Below are 12,857 nucleotides of genomic sequence, written 5' to 3' on the forward strand. Positions count from 1 at the left end.
TCAACAGACAGAAGACATCCCAGATGACAAGTGTGAAGATTTAAATGAATCACTTGGAGATATTGAAGACGTGCATGACACACATGATGATGTTACTACTGAAGCACCAAATAGCAGTTCGAACAGTGGAAATAAGAGAGGAACAGGTGCAAGGCCTGTGAATCTTCCCAAACACCTTACGGACTACTATCTCTACAATGCCAAAGAGACACACCATGATGAGAGAGACCCAGTGACAGTCAAAGAAGCCATGCAATCCCCTGAAGCAGACATGTGAGAGAGGCTATGAATGAAGAAATTGCAAACCTCACTTAAGCCCAAACATGGGAACTTACCGCAAGACCACCAGGGGTAACATAATACCATCCAGGTGGCTGTTTCGCAGGAAAAAGGGCGAATCTGGAACACAGGCCAAATCCAAGGCCAGAGTAATTGCGAAAGGTTATGTTCAGGTATCTGGCAAGATATCCAAGGCACCTTTGCACCTGTCATGAAGCTTAAATCCATTCGACTGTTACTTGCAATAGCTGCCGAAAAGGATCATGAAGTCCACCAAATGGATATAACAGCTGCCTATCTCAATGGTGTTTTGGAAGAGGACCTATATATGGCACAGCCTGATGGATGCATTGAAAAAGGTAAAGAGCACCTTGTCTGCTACCTGAAAAAGAGATTGCCGAAGAGTAACCTGCTCTTCGGCAATCAGTAAGAGCGTGGAATTCTTGTTTGAATGACTTCCTAATCGATTATGGATTAATAAAAGCTAAAGCAGACCCTTGTATCTATTTTTGACATCACATGACAGAGAAACATCACAATTGGAGTCTATGTCCATGACCTCCTAATCATTGGCGGCATAGAAGAAATAAACAAGTTCAAAGGAAAAATTAAAGAAAAGTTTGCTGCAAAAGATCTTGGCCCTGCAAACCAAATTTTATCCGACAGATAACCAAAAAAGATGGATCCTACACTTTAGATCAGACTGCATATGTAAATGAAATTTTAGAAGCTTAAAAGATGACTGAAGCAAGGCATGCAGCTACACCACTAGATCCCAGTATCAAGTTTAACAAAGTAGACGACCAACAAATGGGAAGAAATCGAAGAAGAAAGTGAAAAGATTCCATATAGACAAGCTATTGGAAGCCTACTATATCTCACCTGTGATACTCGTCCAGATATGGCCTACTCATCCACCTATCTGAGCCAGTTCAATGAAAGGCACTCTGAAGAACCCTGGCGGGATGTAAAGCACATCATAAGGTGCTTGAAGGGAACCAGAGACAGAAAGCTGAAATTTACGAAGACAGGCGAACCACTGCTAATCTATTCTAACGCTGACTGGGGAGGTGACAGAACAGACCGCAAATCCTACAGTGGGTATATAATGCTACTAGCGGGAGCTCCAATCTCTTGGTCCAGCAAGAAGCAGCCGACAACAGCCTTGTCATCAACATAGTCCGAATACATAGATATGTGTTACACTGCCTAGGAGACTATCTGGAAAAATAATCTCTTAGGGGAAATATGCAGCGAGTTGATGTCCTCACCTTAGAAAGTACTGGTCGATAACCAGGGAGCCATCTTTACTGCAAAGAACCATGTGACTTCAGAGAGAAGTAAACACATCGACATAAAGTATTTCTTTTTGAGAGACTTGATGAAGGAGAAAAGAATTGTGTTTGAGCACATACCGTCTTGTGAGAATCTTGCTGACCTTCTCACAAAGCAGGTGTCGAAGAAGATTCTTCAAGGATTTAAGTATGCATTCGATATATAATTTGAATAATATTATTTAAAAAAATTTTCATATATAAAGAACATTTTTTTGAACTTTAACTATTTTTTTTCAAATTTAAATGCAAGAAGTTATTTTGTTTACTGAAGTTAAATTATTTAAAGAATGTTTATGAAGTGAAATTGTCAATTCATATCATACTGCATAACTAGTGAATGATGATGTAATCAATGTGGTTTAAAAGTAGAATTTATGGTTATATACTTTTATATGTTTTTTTTTTTTTTTTTTTTTTGCCAAATTGAAGTGTATAAGTATTTAAACCGTGTCATTGGCAAGGGGTGTGTTAAATTAATGCCCATCACACTGTTTAAAAGTATTTTTATCTTTTTTATTACTTAACTGTAAGTTTAATTTAACATTTGTACGAAGTTAGTTAATTGGCAACAAGTCGCTCTTGCAAAGTTATGCTTTTGTGGTTTGGCAACGTTCGTGCCGTGTTGTGGTTGCTCTTGCTTGCTGTACTGGCCAGCGTGCAGCATGTGTCTGTAAATATCATCATGTAAAACTGTAAATACAACTCCTTTCTTCAATCCGAACATATCTGTGTACTTTTTCCTCCAATATTTTACATGTAACATATGAATAACAAGTTCTTCATATTTTGAAACAAAAGGAAATTTATGGGGCTGAAATATCAAACTTTCAAAATTTTTTTGAGAAAAAAGCAGTACTAAAATAAATAAATTTAAAAAGTCAGCAAAAGCAAAACTAAAAATAAAATAGAAAGCAATGGAGCAGCATGCCATTTATTACTTATGAGGTAAGCCAACTAAAAAACAAACAATGAAGAAGAACTAAATAAGTTTTATAAATCATTTATATTTTTTAAAAAAGTCAGCTTGTCTATTACAAAACTGACACATAGGATCTATATTTATCAACTTTGAAACAAATGTGTTTAGTCCAGAAAATACAACAATTAGAAATATCTTCAAAAACATTTACTGAAAATTCAAGCAAGAAACATTCATTTTGTAACATTCAGTCTTCAAATACTTTCAGTGCAGTTTCCAATCCCTACATTTTGTTGAAATCATTTAAACCTCTATCAAAAGATTTAAAATAAATTTAATCACATATAATATTCAAAATAATTATAAACATAAAAATTGATTCACAATTCCATATCATCGTACATACTAGATGTATTCATTCCATTTAATCACAAAAATCAGCAGTAACTAACTTTACTCAGAGATACATAGGATAACTTGGTGTTGGAATCATGCCAACCGATTGGACCTATTTCGCAATCGGCGCAAATCAAATATTTAACCCCATCAACATTTTTACTAAAACCAACATTTTCAAATGCATACATATTGTCAACACACCAATATTTCTTAGAGTTCTCATCTGGAATTTCTTTATTTTCACTTTTCAGTTGTGGATCTGGCAACACAAACTGAAATAAGAAAAGACTCTGATATAGCACTACAATGGAAATTGCAAATAGAAAAATTGAAAATGATTCAATATGACACAGATTGTGTAAACTTTACATTTATAACTATTAGTTTTAAGACAGCTCAAGTCAACTCAACTGGAATGTTGATTTGACTTATATGAGCATTTTGTTAATACACTGTATTGTGAATATTTATCGTTATACATAATCCAGTATTCTAGATATGTGAAAACAACAGGTACAGGAATCTCGTACCAATAGCAGAATCCAAACAAGTATGGGAGTATTCCCATTCCTCTTTCACATAGTGAAGTCAATTTGTTACGGGAATGAGGATAGATGGCGGTTTGCTGATAAAATGAGAATAGGTTAAAAAGGAAAGATTGTAACATTAAAAATTTAAAGAAATAAAAAATAAAGAATTTTCATAAAAAGATGCTGTTTATTTATTTATTTATTTATTTTTCTCATTTTTCAGTTGCAAGTGTGGAAACACCATTTGGCATATTTCGACATTAAAAAAAAAAAAGTAATCCTCCATTCAGATTTAGAAATGATATTAAAGATCAAATGAACCTTCTTTGTCCTTAAAAGAAGTATTAAAGAATCAGTGGTGTCTACCAACCAATGTTCTTGTAAAATCAAGTTTTGACAGCATCGTCAATTGATAATTTTAATAATCCTGAAACTTAATTTTCATATATGCTATTGTTGAAACTCAATACGAAAACTTGAAGGAAGACAGGTAAGGGTGGCAGTTTCAAGCCCAGGCTGTGAAACATTAAAGATCAGAAATTATGTTAAACATAAAGAACTTGCTTGTTCTTCCATCGCTCAGTCTTGCTGGACTTCTGGTCACTGTTTTGATTTTTCATCTGCAAAGATTATTTGTAAATGTTCTTTGGTTTATGACCTCGATTTCTGAGAAACTAACTATATTTGGAAAAATTCTCATTCTCTTGTCAATGATTTTTCCAGCACTCCATTTTTTTCATGATATTTAGAAGCAATTTCTATAATTAATTTTTTAGTCTCTTCGTGGTCTCTCACTCTTTTTGTCTCCTGGCTTCTGATTGGTTGTCTCTCCCCCTTGCTCTGAGCCCAGGGTTGACACGTCGTTTGATGATTGGTTGTTTGTTGTCTTGTGTACTGAATTCCTATTGGTTGGCCCTCTTTAGTATAAATACCAGTCTCCATGTGGTTGTCAGTTTTCTCGCAACTTACGGTTGTGTTGGTGAGCTTTTTGCACTGAGGAAGAGGCTCCATTGTAGCCTTGAAATAGCAATATACTGTATTTTCTTCAGAATTTGTGCTTTAATTACATTGGTTTTTCATTTAATTCACATAAGATCCATCACTGGAGTAATATATAAAATACTAGGAAAAATATTTTTTTTAAAAGTCCCCTTTTTTTATTGCAAATTCCAAGTTTTTCTTGAAATAAAAATTGATTGTTTTCTGTAGTAGTGGCAGATCTAGAACTCGAACAAGGGGGGGGGGGGGGCGACCTCGATCCAAGTGGGAAGTCACTGTTTCAAAGTTTTTTTTTTTTGTTTTTGCGGGTGCTCTCAATTTGCAGGGGGGGGGAGTCATCGCTATTAGAGGGAACAGACACCCCTGTTTAAACAATGAAAATTTCTCTACAAGCCATCCCTCGTCCCTCTCCCGAAAAATTTAGGACTTTGAATATGGTTTTTTACTTAAACTCATATAGAATATAATCTGCAAAATATAAATACTTTGCGAACATTTTAAAGGTCTGAAAACACTATATACATCTACATTGGATATATAGCTACAAATTACCGCGCCATAGCCAGAGCTAAGGCGGAATTGCAAGCAAACACCAAAAAAGTCAGTTACAGCATCCAGAGATTGCAGCTACGCTCTAGCTTTATGCTCATGAGTCTGGAGTAGCTAAAACCATGCTCAGGCAAAAACCTCATATAAAGCTGAGAAGATTATAACATTGGTAGATAAAAATACATTCGCCTAACAGAAAGAGGTATGCTAAAAAGATGGTATGGCTCCTGATCAAAAAGTGAAGATAAAAGCTTGGGATAAACATTTTACCCCAACTATTGCTAGAGAGAGGCAGTGAAAAGAAACTAATGCTTGAAGGGGGTCAGGACCCTCGCATAGAAATTTACAAAATTGATGTCAAAAACGCAATTTTTGGTACGTTTTGGTGGTAAAGTTAGGTGAGACAGGGTTGAGGTTCCTTCCCGAGTATTTTTCCTAGCTATAGTCAATTAGCGATATTAGGCCTTAGAGAATCGAACGCTCTTTCCAGAAATTTGCAAATAAAAGTTTAAAAATGCAATGGAGAAGGTCCAGGGGCTCTCTCTGAAAGTTTTTCGCTGTGGAACTCGGGGGAAAAACACAATTATAGGCTATCTTTGGAACATTTAGGAGAGGAATTCTTTCCTGATTTACTTGGTAAAAATTTCAGAATTTTAGTCTTTAAGAAGGAGTTTACGTAATTTCTGGTGAATCTATGTTACTAGACGGCTCTCCTCCGGATATTTTTCAACATTGAACACGTAAATTTAGGCTACAACTGGTGACGTTAAGGAAATTCGTTCAGAGGCCCTCTGGAAAGGTTTTGTCAGTGAAGTCTGAACAACGCACTTTTAGTCAATGTTTGGTTACGTTTAGGAAACGGAAAGTTTTGGAGGCTCTCTATGAAAATATTTTAACATCTAAGTCTTCAAAAGGCTGTATTTTAGGGTGTTTCATTTGGAAAATGGGAAAAGGTAATGGGCTGTCTCTAGCAATTTTTTGACCTTAAAGTTAAAAAAAACTCAACTGTACGTCTTCTTCGTCAACGTTAGGGGGATGTCCTTACGTCACAAAAGTGAAGTCAGGTCTTTATTCTGGAATTTGTTCAAAATTGAAGTACTAAAAATGTGACTTACAGTTTACGTTTGTGAAAGATAGGGGAAAGAGGACCCTGGCCTCCTCTTGATTCTATCTTTACCTCCTCCCCTCTTGAAATCTCTTTCAAAGTCATTTTTAGGTTGTATGTGAAGAAGAAATGTTCGGGTATTCCCCAACAGAATTTTCTAAAACAAAATTTACAGCTATCTCTGCTGATACTAGGGGGGAGGTCCTCGGGGGGACCCTCCGGAAATTTATCAAAGTTGAAGTCTTAGAGGTGCAATTTTTGGCTGCGTTTAAAGATCTTAGGCATGTAGGGAAGAATTTAGGCATCTTCTTCTGCTAAATTTGGAAATTGAAATTTTAAAACACAATTTATTCAATCTTTTATAGTAATATTAGAAAGAGTGTTTGGAGATCTTCTCCAGAAGATTAAAACGTATTTTTGGCTCTCTTGGATGATGCTAGAATATGCTTTGGGGTTCAGAGGCTGTTTTCTGAAATTTTTTTACACTAAAGTTTTGAAAATACAATTTTAGGTTATATTTGGATGGAATGGGTGGCCTCTCAAAGAAATGTTTCAAGCTGGAAAGCCTAAAAATGAATCTTTTTTTAGTCATGTTAAGGGAATAGAGAGTGTTTAAAGACATTCCCTACAAATTTTCGACAGTAAAGCTAGAAAAGCAATATTAAGCTTTTTTAATGATAACATTAGGCGCAGGGCATTCGGGAGCTCTTCTCAGTCTTAACAACATATTTTAAATCTTATTTAGGCTATGATAAAAATAGATAGGGAAGAGAAGTTTCACACCAGAAGTAGTTTGAAATTGACAAGCAAAAATAAAATTTTATTCTCTATTTGTCCAATTTAGTCCGATCCGAACATTAGGGGTTCCGCATTAGGCTGACCACCTAACAAGAACATCTGTCTTGCACCCCAGAACGTAATCAAATATATGACTTAATTTGAAACTAATAACTTCAGTTTAAAAAGTTTCCACATCAGGACAAAGTTTTCCTCTAAGACTTTCCATGCCATTTCAAATCCTATTGTGATCTGTTGTACGTTTTGAGCAAATGGGAGAAGGAGCTACTGTTCCTATAGCCCCCCTCCCCCCCACCTAACATTAATACGCCACCATATATAGTGCATATATTTATTTAAATATAATTCACACTTAAATTTGCAAAACTATTGAGTTTTGTCTAGGGTTATTTCTGACCTCACGTGTGGGGGGGGGGGGAACTACAGCACCCTTAGTCTGGGAATGAAGTTAAATTTATATGGTTGATTTAATGTGAAAGTAATAACTCTCAGATGAAAAAAAAAAGATTGCAGAACAAAACTATTTCTTCCAAGCCTTTCCATTCCATTACAGATCACAATTTAATCTGTTTTCAGTTTTGGAGGCATTTTACGGTATTTGTGACATGGGGTGTCCGTAACAAAACTTGTTAAAAGGTTAAATTTTTTATATGTATCGAAAAAGCACACTCCACAGGACATGAATGTCGTATTTTTTTCTTTATTTACTTCATATTAAAGTTTAAAAATGCAATGGAGAAGGTCCAGGGGCTCTCTCTGAAAGTTTTTCGCTGTGGAACTCGTGAAAAACACAATTATAGGCTATCTTTGGAACATTTAGGAGAGGAATTCTTTCCTGATTTACTTTGTAAAAATTTCAGAATTTTAGTCTTTAAGAAGGAGTTTACGTAATTTCTGGTGAATCTATGTTACTAGACGGCTCTCCTCCAGATATTTTACTCCATGCAATCGCAATCAAAACATCAAAAATACAACTTTTATCGTTACGGACTCTACATTGAATTTTTCTTCAATAGTGACTTGAACTGAATTTCAAGCCAAAACTGGTGCTTGGGACAAATAAAGTAAAGGATTATCTCTAATACAGATAATCATTTTAATCAAAAAGTGCATTCGTTAAAAAATTATAAGTTGTGAAAATGGTGATTGTAGAATCCGTAACAATAATTAGAAAAAAAGTTTTGTTAAATTTTTTATTTATATATTTTATATCACTAAATTGAATATTTTCTAATTTCCACTATGGTGTTACAATATTCTAAAATAAGTTTCATGATTATTTAAATTCGGTATTTTTTATTAATTTTCTAAATTTGGTTACGGACTCTACAAAACGTAACGGAATCGACATTTGGCAACTGTTTAACACATCTCTTTCTTTACCAAAATGCTTGAACAGCCTGCACAGAAAAAAATAAATAAATAAAAACTAGCCCTTTAAAGGGAATTACAACTTATACTTTAAAAAAACTTTGGCTTTCAGAAGAATTTTGACTGCACAAGTGTATAGGGGGAGTCAGTGCACATTGGTCTGGTTCTGTAATTTTCTTCTTTTTTTTATCTCATCATAATATTCAATTAGTAGTTTTATTTTCTACCATGAGTTACATTAAATATTTCTCATCATCCCATACAATTTTCAATTCATTAACTTTTTTCATATCAATATTTTGACAGAACTTTATGAAGTGAACCAACCTCCCACAGTCCTGGGGTCCCCACATTACAAAAACAACCCACCTGCATCAAAATCTGTAGGGCCCCTCCTTTGAGGTCAGCAGTGTATATTTGTAACGTTAATAAGCCTTAGTGCTAGTTTTTTTTTTTTTTTAATTTTTCCTTCAATTTCTTGGGCCGTTGGGCCCAGGGTTTGCTTTCTGCCGGCAGAAACTAGTTTTTGCCGTGCCAGTGGCAGAAACTGGTTATAACCGGTAAAAACAGGCAGAAACTGGCAAAAACTTAAAAGCATCTTTAATTACTTAAGTGATTGCTAAATGATATTCGTTTAAGTAAACTAAAAAATTAAACTTCATTTCATCATTTGAAAAAATAAAATCCTATGCTAATGCCCTTGATTTAGTTCGAGAAGGGAACTTTTTGATTGCAGATGCTCGTAATGTTTGGATTAATCTAACAAAAGATGAAAAATCATATAGGTGCTCAGGAAAGGGGAGTGACATACAGAATTAAAAGGCATTTCTGGTTTTAATTTGCTCACTTATATGTTTCATCTAAATTGTTTGTGATCCAAATTATCACGTGCTTCAAGAAAGTGCCAGAGTTTTACTTGCCAATATTAACATAGATTTTGTACCTAATGTCACAGCTTTGCAAAACAAATTGGCCCTATTTCTTGAAACTTATTTTCCCTATAGAAGTTCTCCCACTACCCCAGTTACTACATGCTGGAACAGTTTAAAAAAAAAAATACAATAGATGAAAGATTCACGAACATTGTTGGTTCCTTCATGCATTGCCTGCTAGCTCTTCTGTTGCAGGAATATTCCAAAATTTCTCATTTGTACATATTAGATTGAGAAACTATTTAGATTTTAGAAACCACCTTTTCTATTAAGCAACTGCAGTGTCCAAGCAATGTAACATTTGATTTTAAATTGTGGTAATATCGTAATTAAATTGTGCTTTGGTTAATAATTATTTTTTCCATGCACATCATATTGCATGTCAATATTTAAATTTTTTTTCATTTTGTGAGTTTTTGCCAGTTTCTGCCGCAAATGTGGCAGAAAGTGGTTATTGCCATGCCGGTTTTAACCGGTTTCTACCAGTGGTTTTAACCGCCTCGGCAGAAACTTGCCAACCCTGGTTGGGCCCCTTATGGACGTGGGCCCCCCGCACTGCGGGATCTGCAGGTACGCAAATCCGGGCCTGTCCTTGGCTATTCCAATTAAAGCAAATATCTTCATGATCAATAGTTTTTTTTTTAAACAAGATGCATACTCTTTACTCAGCCGAGAAGTAAGTGGCCGAGTGTATGGAGTACTCGGCCAAAAAACTACTTGGAATGGTAAAAATTATTCTAGCAAGACTAACTATGCATTTTATCGGAAAGTACTAGATAGTTTTGTGGAGTATTTAAAAATATACAATTTTGTACTAAAATTCTGGGAAGAATGAGGAAAATTCAAATTCCTGAGAAAATCTAAACAAAGGCACCCGAGGCCTGGGGCCCCTTAAGACTCAGGGAGCCCTAGCTCTATTGGAAGCAATTCTCCCGTGTCTAAAATCCATGATTATCTATCGATTTCCATGAGTTTTGAGGATTTATCATGGAAAATCATAATTTTGAGGATGTGACACTTGACGCTCCGAGGCCCCCTGCTTTGCTGGAGGCCCCAGCTATCGCCTCATGTGCCTATGCAGTGATCCGCCACTGCCTTCATAGGTTTTCTTATCTGTAGTTCAGTGAGCATACCTTCCTTAATTTTTGCATAAATGAGTGATGGGAACTGTCGTTACAAATAATGAAATCCACAACCTTTTTATCCATTGATTTAACAAAATTCTTCATCAATTCCAACTTTATGTGTAAAGTTGGGGGAATATATTTTTTAATCAGTTAGAGGAATGTTTTGCATTTTTTTTTTCACCTGCAATATATTGTTTGAGCTCTGATCATTTCTTTTTTGATATATTGTTCATGTATTGTCCCATTGTTGCACTCACACATAAAATAGGAGCATATTGTAAAATCAAGTTGCATACCGATGAGAACGGCAATTACTTTAAAAAAAAAACCGCCCATAGGCTCCAGTTATGATGTGAGTAGTCAATTTCATGAATCAATATAGCTTCATATTTTTTTAGTATTCTTTCATTGTGCAAGAATAAGCTATGGGAACCGATAGTAGAGCATTTCCCCACAAAATCGAAATGATATGGAACGCCTATAGCGCCACCTGCTCAAGGTCGCATATATAAAACTTATCAAAGTGAATTCGGTTTCTACTCTCTTGTTGCATGTTCTATTGCTGTAATAAGTAAAAAAATATGTGTCTGCGGATCAAATGTATCTAAAAGAAAAATATAGAAAACTTTTAGCGGCTAAAAAATAGCATATATAATCCAAAACTTATTAATGAAATTTCTCAAAATTGGAGGGTGATAGAAAATTTTTGCTAACATGTTCTGTTTCAGCACCTTGAAATCTATAAGAAACACCCAAAGTACGTTGAGGAACAGAAAATCCGTTAAAATTTGTGTTTTAGTGCTATCAAGGCTGGCCTAACGAGCCCCAATTTTCCCTATTATCTTATGGGATGTTGACTGATCTGGTGGTCCCAAATTTCAGTATATTTCCAGTGTGATATTTGAAAAATTTCCAGTGTTATATAATACAAAAAAAAAATCACTTTCACGATGAAATAAAGGAACAAAATAAGGCATGTCAGATGTCATTTAGTACATTAATATTAAATGAAAAAAAGATTTTTTGTGCCAAATTTGACCATTCATACAATTAAATAATTAAATGCAATTATTTAAACCGGAAATGAACAAAATTTTGTTGCTTAAAAATATATGATTCCTGAAGCAAAAAATGTTGCCTTTTTTAATTGAATGAACAGAAAATTTAGTGTGAATTAACAGTGATGGTACATTCGCGAACTTCAAACTTCATCAAAACCATTTGAAAATCGTGTTAAAAAAGAACTAATATTAATTTACTTGTATGTTGGATGGATGACTAGTTTTAATAACCTTGGTTAAATCAAGCTTTTTCTTTGTCCCCTGAAAAGCACAGTATAATGAGGGGTTACTGTACTGATAGAAAATCAGTAGCACTTTCATACTTTTCACACAGGGGTGCTCCCTCCTCACTCCCCTCCAAGAAACTTTTAAAAACCCTTAAAAACTTTAATGGTGCAGTCTGTGTCATGTCTCCCCCCCCCCTCTCCAGGTAAGCACCCCTGAGTTTCATCTTAGTACACACAAAAAACCCATAAAATAATTATTTATGTTTAAACACATATCTGGTTTTGATAGTTTCATAATTATGATAAAACTGAGATAATTTTTAAATAATTCACTTCTCTTTACCTCATTTTCTACTAAAGTTGCTGTGCCTGGTACTAATATTGTTGATGGACACCTCTGACATTTTATCTGCTTCACATTTTTCCCATCAACTGAAACATCTTCATTTATAATTGAATCTGACGATTCACTGGAATTGCTTTCTTTCAGCACAACTGGGTCCTCTGTTACATTTGGTACTGTTTCTGCCATCAGTTACTGCAAAAACATCAAACTCAATTCAGCATGCACACTAAGTTTCTACGAATCAGATGAGCAAAAAGAATTATTTGTCTACATCAGAAAATCAGGGATCAAATTAAAGCTGTATTATACCAAATAGATTACTTAAAATAATATTACAACAAATTAGAACAACGAAATTGTTTTGAGACATTCAACAATGTAAAGTGCTAATGAAAGTAAACAATGTTTTGTCGGAGGAAAAAAATAATTTTAGAACTTTGAGCGGACAACTGACTTACGATTAAGGTAACTACTTATTACACTATAAGATGCAGCAGAAACTTATCACAGAATCAAAACTCTTTGACCAAGAAGATAAAAATTTAGAAAGTTCAATGCTCCACACATTCATGATTTGAACGCAGCAGAGCGTTCAAGAATTCTCAACACCCAACGAGAAAGAAGGAAACAAATAGCATACACCGCTTCGCTCGCTTGAAAAAGAAAATAAGCAGAAAAACAAATTTACCGGTTACAGTTTAGAAAATAACCTGTATAGCCACCGGTTGCACCGGTTGATGATTAGATGAAGCACAAGCCACGGTGAGTGTCCGTTGGATGCCTTCATCAGTTTTCTTCCCATGGTCGACCGGTCTTAGCAAATTTAACTATATCAACCGGTTAACCGGTTATTGTATTGATGACGTCGGAGATAAAGA

General features: G+C 34.9%; 1 protein-coding gene across 1 annotated transcript; it reads right to left on the reverse strand.

Annotated features, from left to right (window-relative positions):
* Positions 1 to 2,531: 2,531 nt before the first annotated feature.
* On the reverse strand, positions 2,532 to 12,640 carry LOC129220982 (guanine nucleotide exchange factor MSS4-like). The gene is made up of 3 exons (XM_054855421.1): positions 12,438 to 12,640; positions 11,977 to 12,171; positions 2,532 to 3,206 (listed from the first exon to the last, which is right to left on the reverse strand). The coding sequence occupies exons 2-3, from the start codon at positions 12,163 to 12,165 to the stop codon at positions 2,973 to 2,975; spliced, it is 423 nt and encodes a 140-aa protein (XP_054711396.1). The 5' UTR covers positions 12,166 to 12,171; positions 12,438 to 12,640; the 3' UTR covers positions 2,532 to 2,972.
* Between the last annotated feature and the right edge of the window lie 217 nt (positions 12,641 to 12,857).

The sequence above is a fragment of the Uloborus diversus genome, chromosome 1 (assembly GCF_026930045.1).
Source record: "Uloborus diversus isolate 005 chromosome 1, Udiv.v.3.1, whole genome shotgun sequence".
Classification (NCBI taxonomy): Eukaryota; Metazoa; Arthropoda; class Arachnida; order Araneae; family Uloboridae; genus Uloborus; species Uloborus diversus.